The sequence below is a fragment of the Charadrius vociferus genome, unplaced genomic scaffold (genome assembly GCF_000708025.1).
Source record: "Charadrius vociferus isolate BGI_N301 unplaced genomic scaffold, ASM70802v2 scaffold79, whole genome shotgun sequence".
NCBI classification, from domain to species: domain Eukaryota; kingdom Metazoa; phylum Chordata; class Aves; order Charadriiformes; family Charadriidae; genus Charadrius; species Charadrius vociferus.
Window position 1 is genome coordinate 1,643,746 of NW_009650182.1, and position 21,103 is coordinate 1,664,848.

Below are 21,103 nucleotides of genomic sequence, written 5' to 3' on the forward strand. Positions count from 1 at the left end.
GACTTCTGCGGAGCTTTGCCGTTCCCGTCCCATGCACTGTAAGGGAAAATGGTAAGGTCTAAATGGAGGATGGAAAAAAAAATAAAAATAATCAAGGCTGGTCACTCTCAGGGCCGTGCTTTTCTGCGTGGTTGGTCATTTGCTCACAAACGAAAATATGTTGTGTGATTTTGGCCACATGGGATTGGAAAATGTACACGGCGCGGGTAGGTTTCTCAAAGGGCAGGTCACATTTTCTGCTAAGGAGGACACCTTCTTTTCTAAGGTTAACATCCCCCCAGTGTTTTTGGTACTTTGCTCAGCTAACATCACCTTGCTATGAAAACAAAGTCCTCTATAGCCATGGCCACAACATACATGTATAAAATGTATGTTACTAAACCTTTTTAAAAGCCTTGGAAACTGAGGACTCTGGAAAGAAACAGCAGGGGTGTAGGATCAAGCAGAAGATATTTGCTTTAATCCTACTAGTAAGAATCCATCAGCTTTCACAAAATGAGTCTTTAGTAATGTATTCTGTACCTGCACAAAAGAACAGTGTGAAAGAAATAGCTGATTGAAAGTCAATCTCTTTTTTTTTTTTTAGTCAATATCTCAGTGTGTTTTGAAGGGCCAGTAACATATTGTATTTCTGGGTTTGTATAACAGAAGAGAGGTGTTTGTGCCTGAAAAATCATGTTCAACTTCAGAAGCATCCTGAAGATACTACAGTTCCTGAAATTATTAATTTATTTATTTATTGAGAAATTACTCTTATTTATATTTCCTCCATGCAAAAAAACTTTTGCTGGGGAAATAGTGCTTATTACTGGCTCCGCAAATGGGATTGGAAGGCAGATTGCCTTAAATTTTGCTCCTTTGGGAGCAACCTTGGTTCTTTGGGACATTGATGATGAAGGCAACAAAGAAACAACCAGATTAGCCCAAAAAAATGGAGCTAAACGAGTGTTTGCCTACCACTGTGACTGCAGCAATAGGGAGGAGGTCTATGAACAAGCAGACAAGGTAAGACACAGCTTCTGGCTTCTAATTTGGCTTCTTGCTTCTGATTTTTTAATAGTATAGGCTATTGAATTTTTTTTTTTAGAAACTGTACTATTCACTACAGGGTAGTAATCATATAAGGCAATAGCTTTCTCTTTTTAACAAGTAACTTCTAGATGGAACTTAAACTGTGTTCGCAATGAAGTAACTGCATTTAATCAGTTCTGTTGAGATTTGGCCATTTCAAGTCTTCACTGTGAGATGGTAACCTTTTAGATTGAGAGTATGACAAAATATACAGCAGAGGTTAGCTCCATATATTAGCTTCTTTAGGCTTTAAAATTTCTTCAAGATATCAAGAAATAAATTTAAAAAAAACCAAACACAACAGTGGAAATGTTAAGGCGAGTGTTCTTTTTCTTTGTCCATTTGTTTAGAAAACTGTAGTTCTGTAAGGGTGGTATGGGGTGTAATGGTTTCAAAAATATCGTCAGGACATGGCTTCCCTCCAGTCAAACTGATGCAGCTCCAGTTTATTTTTTGGTCAGTCCGTCTGGAAAGTAAGGTAGAGAAGACTTCATTTTAAATGAGACTTCTGCCATGTCACCTGCGCTTTGTAAACTTTTTTTTTTCCTGTTATTAGAGTCCTGAAATTGGACACTAAATTAACTTTATTAATTTTTACTTGTCCTTTAACTATGTACTGTCTGAAAATATTTTCCAGTATAACCTCACTTATAAATCCAGTTACCCACTCTGCCATTTCATCCAAGGATAAATTCTTTTTTTGTTAAATTCTCAGTATATGTACTTATATACGTGACTCTCAAGTCACATCTTTGACATTCTGTGTCCGAAGGCACACATCAGAGAAATTATCTAAAATATTTCATGACATATGAACATTGATAGATTGTTTTGAAATAGCCTTAAAATGTCACGTTAATTTTCTATGAGTTGCCAGAGGGGCTCTTTGTTTTGTGGTTGTTGCTTTTAATTTTAACCAAAACAGATTAATTCTTTCTGAACACGGCTATGAAAGTTTGAAATAAATGTTTTTCCTCAAGAAAGGTTCCTGGTGAAAAGTTCTTCTAAAGGGTAAGTTGGATTCAGGATCTGTAAGTATCTGGAACTGGAGTTCTCATGCTTCCGGTCAGGAAAGTATTACTTTTTACCAGTACTTGCTAGCAGCATTTGGGGCACAGCCAAGTAACAGCACACAGCAGAAAAATCCATTTGGGACCACTGGTTGTAGATATTTAGAACTACAAGTGGTATGATAGTATTACTTGGACAGTGCAGGCAAGGATATATCAGATCATAATATCATGTCTGCAGAGATGAGCAAGTTGTTGAGTCTTCTGCACTGACCCAACACGCAGTGGTCAAGGAGGACGATCTTTGACAGTTACTTGAGCAGTACAGATGATGTGATCCTCACTGTGTAAGACATTGATTACAACTCCTGCAATTTTGGAGTAAGAATCCCAGTAATTTCAACAATCTTCATATCTGTTATCACTTCCCAGAAAGATGAAAAACCAGTCTGAGCAACTTGTGGGCAGTACTTCAAATGTGACACTTAATCTGTATTTGGAATGATACTATACATCGAACAGCAGTTCTTCCAGAGTCCCCTTTCTGCAAGGAAAAAAACTCACTGTAGAATTTACCAAGATCAAATCTCTTTAAAAAATAACATTTTTAAATTGGCATTAAATCCCTATTCCCATAAATGCTATCTGCTTCTTGCAAAGACATGCACCAAAACGATTAGTTTAAGCTTATGTAAGTAATTTCTCAGTTGGACTTTCCTGTCGATGCTGAACATTTTGAAATGATGTGGTTGTTCTTAGTTTAACAGAGTCTCAAAATGTTTGTTTTGTGCACTCAAGTAATTCTCAGTCTCTGAACACATTAACCAAGTCAGCCACAGGGCTCCAGCCTGCACAATTTGCTGTGCCCATAGCAGCAAATTGTATTTTGAAGTGCACAGGCTGACCTACAAGCAGAAACTCAGAGAGCTGTTTAAAATTCAGGTATTGCTCTTAAGGTGTTAAATTATTGTTAACAATACAAACATCTTTGTAGGTATTTGCATGAATTGAACAGTCATGATGGAGCCAGAAATTTTTTCAGCTAGGGGCCTCTTCTCTTGGAAATATGTGCAGCTTTTTGATCAGTAATATGAAAAGTCTTGAGCTTGGACACAGATGATAAATGAATAGCAGAAAAGTCAGATTAATTGCTCTTATTTGGTGTATTCACTGCAGAAAAACCTAGGTATTTTCTCATAACGAAAGCTTTCTTTCTAGGAAGAAAATCAGATCATTGAAGTCCCTAAAGAAGAGGTTTTAGAATAAACCAGTGAAGTGAACAGCAACTAATTTTCAGGATCAAGGAGTGTTCACCTGGGAATTCCAAAGGAAATCAGATATGGATCTGATGAGCTAGAAATACATGGGGGGTGTTTTGCTATAACAGGTGCCCATGGAACAAAGAGTGGGAAATACGCCAGTTTTAAAGAGCACTTATGAGGACACAGAGAAACTACAAACCTGTCTTACATAAAATTGGTAGAAATGATAGTAAAGAGAAGAATCAACCTACAGAAATGTATAATGAGGAATAATCAGCTTGAGTTTTTGTAAACGGAAGTGAAGTTTCCCATATTTTTGGGGGTAGTGAGTAAACAGGTCAAATGAAGCCAGATGAAATAAAATGCTGCCATTGAGGAAGCTGCATCTGGACTGACACAGTAGTTAAAAGGTATGAGTGGGGAGAAAGGACAGATACAACCCACAAAGGAAGAGTTGGGTATTCCTGCCGTACCCCGTAGTGTCTAGATTTGCATTCATTTGTGCAGGTAGAAAGGTGCTAGTATCTGCGTCCTGCTTTGTCTACGACAAGGAGAAAGACTGACATAGCTGGAGGAGTGTCAACAAGTCTTCACTGAGCACTCAGGTGCCCCGAGAGAGCCAAAGGAAGGTCAAATGTTCAGGCACCAGATCCAAGCACCTCTTTCCAGATTGCCGGACAGTAGCATATCTGGGATTTTTATGGTTTTGTAGTCATTCCATAATTTTTGAGACACCAAGTAACCATTTGCCTCTAGCAGAGAAATCTCTGCAGTGAGCCTGATTCTTAACACAATAAGTAAATCTTGGCCATCTGCTTTGATGTCAATCCAAATCATGGGATAAAATCTTTCTATAACAAACCCAAATGGTGATTTTGGCCTTCTCTCCAAGTGATGTTATCTATTTCATGGTACATGCTTCTGTACTCAAAGGATCGGTATCCTTCAAGGATCTGCACTGAATTCTTTCCTGTTCAGTAGAAATGACCTGGAAAAGGGGTTGATCAGGCTTGGCTGAGGAATATGGATTCTCGCAATACCAGAAATAGGGGACAAGAAATGTTCAGGTTGCAAATAAAGCATGCTCACAGTGCACCCTAAAGCTTTGTAACTCATTAACTTAGGTTCCTGTGGAAACCAAATGTATTCTGGAGTTCAGGAAGCAATTAGACAAATTCTTGGGGGGAAAAAAGTCATGAGGATATATTAAATGCAAAGACATAGATACTTTACCTCTCTCAGGAAGTTCCTAAGATGCAGAGTGTGACAAGTTGAGGAGTACACTGGAGGACACCTCAGAGTCCTGGTCCTTTTTTTACTGCTTTCCACCATGAGACAAGGGCTATGGGGCTAGATGGATCTTTGATCTGATGCAGTAGAAAAGTTCTTACATATTTATGTTTCCAGTAGACATACAAATAATTGCAAATATCACTAAACATTTTAATAAATGAAGCACAAGAGGCAAGGATACCTTCTAAAGCTTTCTGTTTATCCTTTTTTTATTCAGGTTAGAAAAGAAGTTGGGGATGTTACTATTCTAATCAATAATGCTGGCATACTGCTTGGGAAAAAGTTCTGTGACATTCCAGATGCAGATTTTGAAAAGACCTTAAGAGTCAACTTCTTCTCTCAAGTCTGGGTAATGTATTTTTTTCTCTCCTGGGCGACCAAAAGGTACCGGCAACTATTTTAGTGTGAAAATCACCATGGTGGCACCTACCTCGGTGCCAATTTGCAATTTGCAATGGGATGGGAAGGGCCTTGATTGGGGGAAGACATATTTTTTTACTCATCCTATGATTGGCGACACACCAAATCAACAGTCTTCCCACTATGTCTCAGTAACGTTAACACAAACCTGCCCAGGCAGTCTGATAAATCAATGTGCAACTGAGTTGTGAAACATGCTCTATCTGTAACAGCTGTGGCTGAACTTAATGCTGACATGATGGCATGTCACCTTCTGCTGGCATCAGAAGGCTTTGTCTAATAGACTTGTAGCATTTGGGGAGGCAGAACCATGGTTTAATGGTGGACTTGGCAGCGTCAGCTTTACGGTTGGACTTGATGATCTTTAAGGTCTTTTCCAGCCTAAATGATTCTGTGATTCTGTGCTGTACGTGTTGGTGTCAGCCTTCAGGCTGTGGTTTCGTTCCTAGTCACCATCTGCTTAATGTACATAGAAAACTAATTTGGATGGTATGTATCTTTGCTTTGTTTTCGTAGCTCTGAAGGGGATATTTGGGGTCTCAGTTGACCTGTAAGAGGTTTTGTTGTGAGGCACTGTTACTCTTGCCCCCTCTTGCATTTGTTGTTTATGCACCTGAGTGAGCAGCCTGCACCAGGGGAAAATGTAGCATTGCAACTCCCTCGCTAAATGGCATTCCTCAATGGAAAATCACTGCAGATAGAAATCTTCTAATCATTTCCCAGCCCAGAGCGCATCATTCCAGATGCGCCCAGAGCCCCCCAGGCAAAGGGACTGGGATAGATGTTCCTCCTGGCAGGCCTGAAGAGACATAGGGCAGGAGGACGGTGACCGTGGGCTTTCAACCAAAAAACCGCATTCGTCTCAGTGGCCAGTCTGGCCCAAAGCGTGACACGCAGACATCTGGAGTTGAATAGACATTGCAGCATATCTCAGCTATTGAAAACATTTTATTACCGCTCTTGCCTTTTTTTTCCTTATCTTCCCCCTTACAAAACACTGGAATTCTCCATCTATAGTCCGTGTCACCCACAGTGGTGGTCTGCGGTGCTGGAGTTGTCAGGCAGTTAGGTTTGTAACAAATAGGGGCCATAGACAGCTGAGCTCCTCTTGATGTGTTGACTTCTAGCTCCCTCTTGTGTACCAAATCTTTAGTAGTAGTCTCAAATAAACTCAAACCGTGAGGAACAAGGAGGCAGAGAAAATACAAACTTTACTGCTTTTAATTACACGATTTTAACGCTGACAGACCTTCCGATGGAGGGCAGCCATTCAAGGAAGTGCTGTCTTTCATTTATAAGTTCTTGTAGAGGTAGAAGGTCAGTTGGGCTGCTTGCATATTGAAGCCCCAGAAAGAAAATCGGGTTGTAAAGCCTAATTTGGAATGCAACATTTTTGGCATGTCTAGTTATAAAGAGGGACTTTTTAATATGTCTCTTAGACTTGCAAGGCCTTTCTTCCAGCCATGATGACCTGTAACCGTGGACACCTGGTTAGCACAGCAGAGGTTAGTACCGTCAAGTGCCATGACAAATTAGGTCTACATGCTAATAACTTTTCCTGGAGATCCCATAAACACTTGGCTGAAGCAGCTTATACTGACATAGTGAACACTCAGGCAGAGCCTGCAGATAGGAAAGGTGGTGGTGTATTGAAGAGGATGATGGTGGCATGTTGCCTGAGTGGCCCAGGGACCTCACTGCAGATGTTACAGTCTGACTGCCGCCTGTCTTATCTCCGCAGAAGGAGGACAATACAGCTCATATGTGTGCAGTGGGAGGGAGCCCTGCTTATAGGTTGTCTAACACTTTCTCATGCCAGGTTTTCTGCAGGTGAATGCTCAGAGTCCTGAGACATACGTGGGTTATACCTGGAACTATACATTTAGTTGGAAAATGGTTTTCAGGTCCAGAAGGGATTTTGGCAGAATTTTCATTAAAATTAATTTGGATTAACTGTGTTTTAAGCTATTTAACAGCTCCGTATTCTCAGCTGTTTCCCTCAGGAGAGATGTCTGCTACAGTTACGACTATTTCATCAGCCTGGGTCTGCTGCCCAGTCTCTCCTCAAGCCTCCCTGACATCTTAGGTTGCCCTATGATAATATGAACTTCAGTGTACTAAGTATCTCTTGCTTCTTCTGCTGGTCGATGGTGTTACTGTAGTGTTTATTTGCCACCTGTTATCATTGGGTCAGACTCGGTATTGATAATAGGTCACATCCAGCTTTCATCATTTAACTGTAAGGCTTATGAGAATGGACCTGCCTACCCATGCATTATAACTTTTTACACCTTAACACCTATGCATTTTTAGGTTGTTTGGTTCCATCATCTACTATGGGTGAGTCCCTGAAGAATAACAAACTGTGTCTGGTGCCAGTTTTTGAAGTTACTCTTTTAGCAAAACTCGATTTTGTTGTATCTAACAATTATTTTCACACACATTTGAAAAAGCCTTAGGAAACCCCATGTAAATTCCTATATTAAAATAAAGTTCTTACAGTGGCAAAACTGCAGAATAATTTGAGTTGGAAGGAATCTCTGGAGTTCATTTGGTCCATATCCCCAAACAAAAGCGGGCCCAACTTAGATCAGGTTGCACAGGGCCTTATGAGGGCAAATTTTTATTATCTTGAAGGATGGAGTTCCATACGTTCGTCAAATAAAAATCAGACAAAATTCAGTCTTCCATGGGCAACCAAAATGGTATTGTAGTTGCGAGGCAAATCAGAAGATGAAATAATAGGTTGAAGAAGCATTTATAAGTAGGGTATTTAGACTTTACCATTAGAAATAGTTCTTACTGAAATATAACCTGTCATATTAAAGGGTGAAGACATCCTGAACTGAAAGAATGCCTGGCTTGTATATGAGTACCCAGAAATGTACAGAAAATGTTGAATAACCTCATCTTCCTCTATCTCTCTATAGTGCACTGAAAAAAGTCCTCTGGAAAGGATTAATCTTATCCTTAGACAACTGTGTATCAGTCATGGGAAGCGCCACTAACCTTCAGAGTTGCTATCACCCATAAGCACAGCATCCTTAAAATACAAATGACAAGACTGCTAATTATATAACTAAGTAATATCAGGGCTTAAATAGTATTAAATTCTGCACCTACTGTGATGCTTTTGACATATTTTGGATCTTTCTTCTTTCTTCACTTTTCAGATTATGCTGCAAGTAAGTATGCAATCATTGGAATGATGGAAGCCTTAGATTCGGAACTGTATCATGCAGGAAAACATGGCATTAAAATCACAATCATTTGCCCTTATTTTGTTAATACTGAATTAGTTAAAGGTTTTCAAACTCAGTAAGTAAAACTTAGATCGTGTACTATCTCATATGTAAAAAATATTCGCTATGCCGTTGATATGCCATATTCAGTCTCCAGCTATTGTAAGGTTTATTTGCTTTTCAATTTAGTATTTTTGTCCTATTGGCACATGCAACTATGTGTCTTGACATAAGAAATCCAAGTCTTTTCTACAATTAATAACTGACGTGCAACAGGGACTGCATAATAACCTCGCAGTCAAGGGACGGTTAGGGATGCACAGCAGTTTTTAAGGCAACTTTATTTGTCAGTAGAATGGGCACTGTTGAGGTTCTCTGCCCCAAATAATTTTGACACTGTGATTACAGTTATGGCTACCAGTATACCCGTGACCTGTCATTATTAAGTATGCCCCGCTGTCTGCATTAGGAGGCACTATACTTCTCTGAGTGGTGGCAGTATCTGGTGGGTGGCTGTATGGCTGTAGTGATGGGAGAGGCCGCAGCCACCAAATTAGCCACTGCAGTAGTGCAATACCAGTGATCTTGGGGTTTCAGTGCTCTGCTCCTGCTTCCACAATTCCTCACCCTGTAGTGGCATATATTGTGGAGGGCAAAGGCCTGGAAACAGGCCTGGTCCTGGCCTATTTAGCTGTCACCTCAACATCTACAGTAGAAAAGGAGGAGGTGTGTGGAGGACGGAACTCTCATGCGTAGAACGGCATGATACTATGGATTATGGGAAGCTTTCAATGCCGCAGTCACTGTGGGCATTAACTTCATTAGGGTCTGATCGGGGCTTGCACAAAAAGTTCCTCATTAGTCATTAAAATGCACAATATCACCAACGTGTTTTCAATTTATTTTGATGATAGAAGGAACAAAGAGGATTGGAGACTACTTAAGGTGGTGGGGAAAAATTCTTAAATTATTTAATTGAATGATTTCTGTGTTAGAACACATCTAAAAAGTAAAGTTTTATAATTTCATAATGCTTTTCTTTCTTGTTTCACCAGAAACGCCCTTTTTCTTCCTGTTTATGATGCAGAGTACATAGCCAGCAAGATCATGGATGCAATTCAAAAGGAAAAGTTTTATCTGATCATGCCTCTGACTTTACGCTTGCTTGCTTTCAAAATGTAAGAATGTGACTCATCTTCTAGCATTGCCTTCTTTCTTTTCCATGTGCCTGCAAAATCAGCGGGAAAGCTTAGTAAAAACAGCCCTTTAGTTAGTATTCCTGCAGTCAATCCTGTTACGTGTACCCAATTATGAAGAAACAGTGGGTTTAAATTTTAATAATCTAGGTCAACAGCATTCCTCTGGCCACTTAGAATCACAGAATGGTTTATGTTGGAAGGGAACTTAAAGATCATCTAGTTCCACCCCCCCTGCCATGGGCAGGGACCCCTCCCACTAGACCAGGTTGCTCAAAGCCCCATCCAGCCTGGCCTTGAACACTTCCGGGGATGGGGCAGCCACAACTTCTCCGGGCAACCTGTGCCAGTGCCTCACCTCCCTCAGAGTGAAAAATTTCTTCCTGATATCTAATCTAAATCTCCCCTCTTCCAGTTTGAAGTTATTCCCCCTTGTCCTACCCCTACATGCCTTTGTAAAAAGTCCCTCCCCAGCCTTCTTGTAGGCGCCCTTCAGATACTGGAAGGCTGCTATAAGGTCTCCCTGGAGCCTACTCCTCTCCAGGCTGAACAACCCCAACTCTCTCAGCCTGTCTTCATAGGAGAGGTGCTCCAGCCTTCTGATTCTGTCTCTAATATATGTCTTAAGCTATAGTTGGATATAGAAATTGCAAAATTTTTCCTGGGAGGTTACACTGGGAGAAGTGCCTGGGCTAGAACTGTGTGCTTCCAGTAACTGCCTCCATGGCTGGATGGGCTTTCACAAAATGGCTTGGTCCCCCATCTATAACATGGGAGTGCCAAATGTGTTATTGCCAAACATTAGAAGTATCGAGCACACATAACGAATTTATCATTTCTCTATTTATAGAGTACATTTTTCTAAAAAAATATAAGGCTAACTCAGTGTTTGTCTCATCAGTCTCGTTCCTAGAAAAATGATACTACTCTTCGAATCTTGCCTTAAGATCACCGACAGCTTGGATAAAGCCTTCGGTCGGAAGGAAAAGGATTGAAACCAAAATATTCTGAAGACCTCAAGTGCCATCTAATTGAAAATTTTCAGTAAAAATTAATTTTGAATCCTGTTTATTCTTTGACAGAAAATTTGCTTCTTGTATGATATTTGACATTGGTCAGCATGCAATTTAATTCTTCGTAACCGTCTTTTAATTGTTGATTTCTATTCACAATCCGCGCTCCCATTTCATGACGGCATGCTGGTTTCATCTGAGCTCTCAATAAAAGTTAGTAACACGAGGCAGGGATGTTTGACTTCATTTCATACTCTGAATTCTCAATTTCTGAGCAAAATCTCAAAGCATGGGAAAAATGCACTACTGTTCATGCAGAAAGAAAAAAAAAAAAGACACAAAGCATTTAACGTATTTCCCTTTCAGGGCCAAAATAGCACCGCAGTTCACACAAAGCTGACACGAAGAAGGGCACTGTGGGATGATGTGCTATGGCTGGCGAGCTGTGCGGGGAGCCTGTGTCCTGACGAGGGGTGAACTGCAGTGAGCGCTGATCAAGTGTGTGCGGCGCTGTGCCGCTTACCTGTGCATGCTCCTCGTTGGTCACAGCACACTTTTCTAAACACAGTCCTACAGGATGTGTGGGCCTTGGTTTTAATCCATGGCTAGAGGCTGGTACCGGATCATTTATCAAAGGCTGTGGCTTAAAACAGCATTTGTAAAACTCTGACAGTGGCAAAAAAATCATGTGCCTACTCAGAAAGGAAAGATGATGAAGCCCCACGACCAGAGGAAGAAGACAGGAAAAAATCCATTCTAGAAATTACTTGTGTGGTAATTAATTGCCTCTATAAATTTTGTAAAACATTCCTACAACACTAGAGTCACAGTTTATAAGACGCGGACTCAGTGATGAGTGTCTGCTGTAGGCAGCTGCGTGTTGAACACTGGTGAAGTCCATAGGCATCTGACTCCCTTCTCTGACCCTATAGGCACCTGTGTGGCTTTGAAGCACCCTGTTGAGGCCAGATAATTGGGTTCAAGGTGTTGTGTCCCAGCTCAGGTCCCTGAAGTCAGCAGCTGAATCTGGACCCACAAACCGGTCCACACAGTTCTCTTTAGTTTCAGTAACTTTACTAATTACTTAGAAAATTATTGACTTGAGTATTGTGAGAAATATGTGCAAAATTCTTCTTCTGCCAATTTTCTAAGTAATCTTTGAAAAATCATTAAAATTTAAAATTACATGGGTATTATGTTAAGTGACCAAGCAATAACTTTGCATGGACTGTATTGCTTTCAGAGGCTGAAACTTCAGTGGGGTAGCCTGTTTGTTAGTGTGAAACATAACTCTGGTGTAAATCATGGGAAAAGGAATACAGAGAGGAGGAGTACCTCATCTATTCCTGGACAATTATGGGCTGCATCTTGGGAAAATCTCCTATATTTGAAGAGAAGTCACATCTATGTCCTTCAACTGTCTCTAAATGAAATTAGAACCTAAATGTCCTAAAGGTAAAAAAACTCCCCAAGAGTAGAAGCTCTAAGATTAGTTATGCAAAAGTATGTGCTGGTACTTAATTGATGAAAATCAATCCTCATGCAAACTTTCAGAAAATGCCAATGTAAGACAATTATAATTTTTTTATTAAAAACAAACAAACAAACAAACATTTGCAGACCAAAATAGAGAATCTACAAAGCATAGCTTATGAAACTCCACACTGAGGAATTAAAGAGAACTTTTACTAGTCTTTACATCTATTGCCCACATTTGTCATCATATTTCTATTAAACTTAACTAACCCCATACTTAGGATCTCCCTTCCAGCTACAGACACCTAGAAGAGTGCACACTCCAGCTAAAAAACTATTTTTTTAAACCCCAGTGTTTTCAAAGTACACATACATTTAGTAAATTCATTAAAGTTCCATGTAGATATTACTGGGAATTTTTTACCTGAGAGAAAGAGAAAGCTATCTGAAGTTTGGCTCTTTGGAAAATAAGGTTCATTGATTTATATTTTGAAAAATTGTGTAGGTAATCAGTAATTTAAATGTGCTTTTCTTCTTAATAATGAGACAGGAACAAAGTCTAAACTGCTTCCTGCAAATAACAATCCCCTTCTCTCAACTGCAAACAAATATGTTGAATATTGGGATTCCTTTATTCCACATGAATGTTGCAATTTGGGTCTAGATCTATGACTGGCTTAAAGTGTGGTTACAGGAGACTATACAAACCTGCATGACATTATATTTGTGAATGTATTGTAGGCCTGAATATGCTTAATATATAATTTCATTGCTTGTGCTGCAGAGCTCATGAACAGGGCTCACGAGGTGAGAGCCACACATTTTAAAGTGCTTTGTGAAATGAGGCTCCCATTTGAAGTAGTTACCTGTGAGTGACCCTCATATTTGATGGAGTAGCCATCATTAAAAATCTGCTATGTCAGGATGACTATTTGCAGCTAAAGAGCACATTGTAAGGGCTCTCCTTTCAGTACCCTTTTTTATTTTTTTTAGTTTCTTAAACTAAAATATGTCAACGTTCCTTGGACATTTGCAGTTGTAAGTTTACCATCCATATACACGGGACATGAGAAGATTTAGAACAATATAAAGGAAACAGTGTTCTATTTTCTAAACCGTGTTTCACCCACTTTGCATAGTGACCCTGCAGAGCTTTATTCTACAGTGCTGCAGTCTCAGCCAAGGGCACTCTTTGGCTCCATTTCTTCTGGCTAATCTGCTTGTCTCAAGAAGGAAGTTATACAGCTTATGCTTTCTAAGTGTCACAATGATCTGTTAGATCTTCTTATCGGCCCTAGAAATCAGGAACCCATTCTTTTCTATGAAAATACCATTAAAAGATCTCCTTTTTTTCATTTGTAAAGAAAAAGTGTGATGGATCCTGTAACACAATTCTGAAACTGTAAGTCACGACGTTCCTATTAAAGTTCAGAAGGAGAAATTGGATCCTGTTCCTGTTTTTCAATATAAAATTATCTTTTGAAACAGTGTGCCGCTTAAGTTTCTCAGAGTTACTGACAGCTCCTGAGAAATACATGCTTTCCTTCTTTGAGGCTTTGATCTTATTCATAATTCCTTCACACAAAAACAATGTTGCAGGGGAAATTCTGTTATTTCTGAAGCTGCAAATGGGACTGGAAGGCAGTTTATCTTCATCCTTTCTCCTTTGGGAGCAATCCTGGTTCTCCGTAAAAATGATGATGAAGAGACAAGTGAATTAGCCAGATTAGCCATTGGCACAATCTACCTGTGTTGCTTCATCAATAGAGAGACAGTCTGTGATATCAGATAAAAAAACAGCTTCTTGCTCTTGTTTTATACCCATTAGTACAACATACATTTTCAGAGCATATTTTGCTTATAGAGGAAGCTGTAGAATCATGTATCTTATAAAGAAAATTAATCATATTCAAATACTAAGCATTTTGAGGAAAGAAACATTTGAATGATGCTGGGTCACCTTGTAATCTAACAAAAATCTTGAAATAAATCTTAGTGGCAACCACATGGAATTTTGATTTCTCAGCAACCTCTTGGATATTTCAATGCCACTCTGTGACACTCCCTGAGCAGCTGGTTTTTGTGATACATGGCACCCTGTGACTCCCATCTCCCCGAGCATGAAGAATAGAGAGGCTCACCGTAGCTCCTTGTCCTGTTAAGTCCACAGGTTGGATGGCGCAGTGCAGCTTAGTTCCTGTCCTGCATTAAAGCTCGCTTAAAGAGCATTTTTGAAGCATCTACAGAAACTTCTGGCAGAAGAGCATTTTTGAAGCATCTACAGAAAGCAGAGAATATTGCACTATGTATGATGCAAATGTACAATACCCTATACCATAGACATCACTATGCAGTAGCCTTCTAGGCTCAGACCCAAAACGTCTGCAGTTTTTTCTGGGTGTATAATGCACTGTAATAGCCAAATCGGGATATCCACCTGAAATACACAGCTCTAGGGAAGACAGCTATTGCACAGGGATGGAGATACATTACATATGTTCTCCTCCATTTTTTGATTCATCTTTTGCTTGAGAGATAAATGCTTCCACCCAATCAAATTCATTTTGTATTCCCTATAGGCCACCATCGCAGTTTCTCATATATGTTCAAATTCTCCATTTGTATACTTAAGCATGTAACAACAGCTTAGAGACACTGAGCTTCCAGCACACACTTGTAGCACATCATAGGAACAACTGGACCTTCCCAGAAATTCTGATAGCTTGTTGTGTTTAACCACCTGAATTGGCATTATCCCATTAAATTACAAGACATTCCCAGAGCAACCTCAGGCTTTCCAAAGGCCCAATCACCCTCTATAAATGTCAGCCTGGAAAATTCAGTATTCCAAGTTATCTAACAAGCTTGTTGGAATCCCAGTTTTGAAGACTGAAACCAATCTGAAAAAGTAAATGACTAGTACAGTCAAAGAGAAGACCAAAGGAAACAGATGGGAAAAGACAACGTAGTGTAGGGGCCAATCTGAAGACCTCTGTGTGCAAGGTTTCCCATAAATGCCATCAAGGCAGTGATGCTTGTAGGAAACCCAGCCAAAAGTCTTGGGATACCAGATAAGGACAATTCATTTCCATCAGATGCTCCCAGTCCGCACAAAGGCTACAGATGTATTTGCACGCAGACCAGAGCAGCACACATAGGTAAGTATTTGCATATGTCATTCACTGTAGGGAAGATTCTCATTAGTTTAATTGAGTGTTGAAATGTGTGCAACAGTCATATTGCTTTCTAGATACTAGGAGCTCCCAGTGCCACTTTATTCTCCTGTTTTGGAGCCCCCAACATAAGAAGGACATGGACCTGTTGGAGCGGGTCCAGAGGAGGTCCACAAAAATAATCAGAGGAACACCTCTCCTATAAGGAAAGGCTGAGAGAGTTGGGGTAGTTCAGCCTGGAGAAGAGAAGGCTCTGGGAAGACCTTATAGCAGCCTTCCAGTGCCTAAAGAGGACCTACAATAGAGCTGGGAAAGGACTTTTTGCTAGGGCATGTAGTGATAGGACGATGGGGAATGGCTTCAAACCAGAAGAGGGCAGGTTTAGATTAAACATTAGGAAGAAATTTTTTGCAATGAGGGTGGTAAGGCACTGGCACAGGTTGCTCAGAGAATTTGTTGAGGCCCCATCCCTGGAGGTGTTCAAGGCCAGGCTGGATGTGGCCTTTGGCAACCTGCCTGCCTATGGCAGGGGGGTTGGATCTCAGTGATTTTAAGGTCCCTTCCAACCTAAACCATTCTATGATTCTATTTTATCAAGCAGTAATCCTGAAATTGGGGAGTCTACTGCAAGACTGCCTGGAGTGGGAGAAATAAAGGAAAAAATTTTAGCAGGACAGATTTTATAAAAAGACACACTAAGATACAGCCAATTTGAGACTAGTTTTATATACTAACTCATAGTGACAAATGTATTTTCAAATTCTGCAACATTTGAAGTCTTGTTCACGTGTAACTTCTATCTTCTTCTTAGCCTCCACGTGGAAACATCTTTTGTTCACAGTTCCCATAATTATGGAGGAATAAACTCGGAGCTGGAAGTCAGGAAATTCCTTGCTTGTCTGTCACGACCTTTGTCTTAGACCAAAAGGTTTAATCCCAGTGTTCCAGTATCCTCATTTGCACCCTGGGAAGCACAAATGATAGTGAAAGTGGCATAAAATATATATAAATGCACTGTGCCTATTTTTCACTCTTACAAGTGGTGGACAAGGAGGCTTCATGCTTATTCAATTTTTCAGGCTAACTAGAAATAGAATCTTCATCTCTTTACTTTTAGACCTAGAAATATGTTATTACTTTCTATATTATCTCATGATTTTCAATACTTCATATAATTTCATGAGGTAGAAAGGCCTAAATCAATCCAAAGAGCTCAGTTATTAACAGATCAAAATTCTACCTTAATTAGTTTCTTTCTTCAGTCAATACAGTGCCTCTGTTCAATACTTAAGATACTTCAGGATGCCACTGACTGCTAATGAAGAATGACTGGCTTAATATAAAAAATAATGAATACAGACCTAATTGCCATTTAACATTGCACAGAACTGTTGCTGAAGCCAAATAAATGATCAGACAGCGGCCATTTCATTAACTAATCTCAGCTGGCAGTACTGCCTGAGGTAGCAGAGATTTAAATAGCCACGAGGCTTTGCTCAATGCTTTCATAAACTCGGTGCTTCCTGGGTGTTCGTTGACCAAACGTATTGTGTCGGTGGAAGTGGCATTCTAGTGGGTGCCCTGTCACTTACTCCATTCCTTCTTTCTCAGAAATGTTGTTAACAAATGAATACATTCATATTTCCAATATGCATTTTTGGTACCATTTAAGTCACCGTTCACCTGATTTCTTATCGCTGTCTGGTTTAGAGGAATCACACCCAGGAATGTCTTGTCTGTTGCACTGTCCTTAAAGGGAGTCTAGAAAGCTTGTGTCTAAAGGTGTGTACGATGTAGATGTCTACTTTGGGTCAAATGAATTCCCCAGATAGCAGGGCAGCCCTCCTATCTAAAGGAGGGAAGATTCTGAAATCTCAAATGCTATCTTTTTTACCACTCCACGGTAGCAGTTCTTCACTTGAAGCATCACTTGTCATCCCACCAAGATGTGGGCTGATGATTGAGGGCCCTTCTTCATAAAATTGTCCCACCCAACTAGCAGCAGTAATTCAGACATGCAGGGAAAACATGTTGGCTGTTCCAATATCTGCATTTGCAATCTGGGAAGCACAAAAAAAACAGTGTAAGTGGCATAACACATATGTAAATGCATTGTTTCTATTTTTCACTCACAAGAGACAAAAAAATGATGTCAGGACAGAAACTGTTGTTTTATTCCTAATTTCTTTCTTCCAGTTCTCAATTCTTTGGTCAAAAAGCTCACAAATCTGAAAAAGTCATTATTGAAAATTATCTTTTCACTCTTAGCAGTTTTAAATCATTAGCATTTTTAATGGTGTTCTTATCACCTTAAAAATGCAATTTATGAAGTACAGGCAAATCATCAGTTCCGTATGAAGAAATTACTCAATAATTAACTTACTTACACTGTTAAATGATTTATTTTTTACCAAATTTTTTTTACCAATTTATTTTTTACCAAATTCAACAACTCCTTCAAGAAGGAGCATTTCTAAAGAAGCAGCAGTGGTGAGTCCAGCACAAACAACAGAGATGTTGACACACAAACAGACAAAGCATCCAGGAATAAAATTCAAATGTCTTCTCTTACCTAACCCATCTTACCTGATAACTAAGAATGAGCAAGTCTTGCGAAATACTTCCATGTTCTAAGACACTAAGAACTCTATAGCTCTTCAGCTGCTGTCAGTGTTGCCTGTGGGATAGCTCTAGGCAGCTCCTTATTGCAATTTGGGTTGTTTTTTTTTTAATTTCACTCTTCCTTTTGACTGTATAATCAGCCAACTTGCACGAGCCTTGTTAAGGCTAAGCTTTCAGAGCAATTTATCACCAGATGAGTATATCTGAACTAGATGGTATTAATTTGGTTCTAAATCCCTTTGTTCTTCATTTTAGCAGGAAACTAATATAATTTTCAGCTCAATCATAATACGCTTTAATGCGTTTCTTGAGTTTTTGACATTACAAAATGTACACAAAATTCAACTGTCCTATAAAGAATGATACAAGGGATTTCAGTCTAGTGTTGAAGGAACTCACATGTGTCATTGAAGCAGATTACGTATACATGAATGGTATGGCTGTAGCTACTAGCCTATGTGTATCAGCAAGAAGTTTCCCCAAAAGATTGACATTTCTTGAAATTTCTCTGAGCCACACATACTAAGTTTGAAGAAGTATGCTAAAATCACCTTCTTCAAAGCATTAGTTAATGCTTTCTTTCTCACTTTTTTGGGTTTTCCATAGTTAAAAGAAATATTTCATGCAGATGCAAGCATATATATTCTTTTACATTTACACACATAAAGATACTTTCTTTTCTGCAAAAGAGTGGGCTAAGTAGAGCTGGCTCAAGAGTCGGCAGTGTTGCCTGTCTGCCTGGGATGGTATGCTCAGAGGTAACAGGAAATAAGGAATAAGATAGATACTCCTCCAGAATAGGAACAGGGTTTGAAAGAAGCCAGAGAGCGTGATAGTCCTGAAAAGGTCTTTGAAAGCTACTTAAAGTCTGACAGCAAATAAACTTAAAGTGGGAAATCAGGCTAGACCTGATGTCTACTTTGTTATCTAAAGTCCTTCCTTATCTATAGCTTATTCCTCCCTGCAAGTTGAAGGAATAGCAGTGCCTTAACTGCTAAACTGGTAAATCTGAGAGTGCCCACATAAATTAACAGCTGTCTATTAAGAGAAGAGCCATGATTCTAAGCACGCCTTTTAAATGCAGGAGGTGAGCGCCCACAGTGTGGGCCCACGCAGGAGTGCAAATGGGAAGAAAATTGTTTCCTTTCAATACTTAAGCCATGTTACGTAGGACTGTGCTTTCCTTATACCCATATGTTTACCACCTGGTAAACTGGTGGTGTTTCTTTAACATATATAATCCTTCAAAATATACAATTTCATGACAGCTGATTGCTTGCTATGCAAAGACTTTACAGTGGTTTTCTAAATAATTATTTCCTTCTACTTTCAGTTTTTACAATTTCCTTTCCAAAGAAGGCACACAATTTTACATGAGAGCCAGAAGCCACTGCAATAACTAAACTAAGAATCAGGAAGGGAAACATAATTTGGTTTATGTAAGGAACAAGTTTGTCATATATCAGCAGAAGCAATAGACAGAATCCCTACATAAGGAGCAACCTACACTATTTGTGAATCACGGTACCTTTCTCGCAATGTAAAACTTAGGTGACTTCATAACAGTAGCTGATGCATTGTTGGGATAAATTACCATCACACATACTTTGTAAATGAAAGGCATGTTTCCAGCTTGGAGATGGCATCATATCTAATGAAGCTAATGCTGATTGATTAATTTTAGTGGTTTGTACGCCATCAAATGCAAAATACCCCTTTTATTACTATTGCAACATAGATGCATTCAGATACTTATTAACATAACCTGTTAAAATATCTAAGTGGAAAGTACAGAAGATTAATATTAGGAGAATTTGAGAATACTACACTTGCAGTATTGTGTTTCTCTTGTACTATTAGTAGGAAATGTCATCCTTCTGGGAAATATGAGGAAGAAGGAAGCATTTAGCGTTAACTAGCATTGCATGGAAAACAGAGAGGTGTGACATATTTAGCTCTTAAGTGCACAAGCCCTTTTTTTGCCCGAATATTTTTATGTTTCAACGAAATGTTTTTTGCTTCTGGTTTGTTTGCTTTCTTATTAGAGAGTTATCCTTTGTGTTTCTCACATGCAACTTAAAAATCATCTCAGAGACACTCCAATCCCTGGCAGTCATCTTGGAGGCTTTTGTATCATCCTTATTACCTCCACACAGCAAAAGCACTGCTGAAGAAGCAGAGCCTCAGATGGGATTTAACAGCTGTTTGCCTTGAACGGCTATATAAATATGGCTGGAGCAACCTTAGTGCTCTAGGTCACTGATAAAGAAAGTAAAAGAAGGGACTTACATTAGCTGGAGAAAACGAGGCATGAGGAATGTTTGCCTACCGGCATGGCTGCAGGAATAGGGAGGAGGGCCACACAGGTGGGGTGGGATTTCTTGCTTACGTGTTGTTATTCCCTAGAAGAATAAATCTTCCAAGATTATGTTTTATTAAATCACGACATTTGGAAAAGGGGATTAAACAAACAGGACTATAATCTTTTTCTAATTCAACACAGAAGCTGTACACAACATTTAAACTGTGTCCATAATAAATAGTCTAATGTGCCTTGGAAACCGCTTCACCTTAAGCTTTGCCATATAACAGATCAGCTGCTTTGGTCAAAAAATCAGAATTAGGTGTAAAAATTGAAGTTTTCCCCTTTGTCTGGCTGAGACTCAACATTTTCAACGGGTAAGAAAGAATAAAAAGCGAGAAACTTCTGCTTTTGTCCTTTACGTTTAGTCAAATGCATATCAGCAGCAGTGCTTGGTAATACTGTGGTTTCAGGGATGTGAGTAGAAACAAGGATGGTATTAGTGTCTCAGCCTAGCTGCTGCCTGGGTGGCACAGCAAGGGAACATCTCTGCTTGTGGTATTCACCACAGCCACAGCACAAGGACACACCACCATCTGCCCCACTTCGCCCTTCAACTGCACTTTTTCCCCAGCTTTGCTGGCTGGCACGATGCTAAAATGTGACAGTAAAATAATATTCTGCTGTTTGCAAACAAGAGAAGATCCATTTTCAAACTCTCCTGGCTATTAAATGAAGCCCATTTATTAGAGGCAAAGGCTTCAAAGACTTTCTTATAAGGAATACTCGTTTCCAGATATATTTTTTTCAGCCTGTCATAGTCAGAAAGAACTAATCCGTTTTCCTAAAACTGTAAGCCGCAAAAAGAGCAATGAAAAGCAACAAAATAGAAAGCTATACAGAAAAATCTTTACATCACCTGTGCCAAACCAGCGTGCAAACTCTCAGGTATGGGAGAACATTTTCATGTGCTTCCCTGAGAGATGCTTTTAAGCAAAGGACAACAAGGAATTACAGTCACAA

The 21,103-nt window shown here is 39.5% G+C and overlaps 1 protein-coding gene across 1 annotated transcript; it reads left to right on the top strand.

Annotated features, from left to right (window-relative positions):
* The first annotated feature begins 675 nt into the window (after window positions 1-675).
* SDR16C5 (short chain dehydrogenase/reductase family 16C, member 5) lies at window positions 676-10,489 on the top strand. The gene is made up of 6 exons (XM_009892773.1): window positions 676-1,005; window positions 4,854-4,985; window positions 6,496-6,592; window positions 8,230-8,374; window positions 9,354-9,476; window positions 10,396-10,489. The coding sequence occupies exons 1-6, from the start codon at window positions 676-678 to the stop codon at window positions 10,487-10,489; spliced, it is 921 nt and encodes a 306-aa protein (XP_009891075.1).
* Window positions 10,490-21,103: the final 10,614 nt, after the last annotated feature.

Bases quoted from the DNA above. Each gene is read 5' to 3' on its own strand.
- SDR16C5 (XM_009892773.1), top strand. From the start codon at position 676: ATGTTCAACTTCAGAAGCATCCTGAAGATACTACAGTTCCTGAAATTA. The intron at 6,593-8,229 runs GTCTACATGCTA...TTCACTTTTCAG, and splicing joins CAAGTGCCATGACAAATTAG to ATTATGCTGCAAGTAAGTAT. The intron at 9,477-10,395 runs GTAAGAATGTGA...TTGTCTCATCAG, and splicing joins CGCTTGCTTGCTTTCAAAAT to TCTCGTTCCTAGAAAAATGA.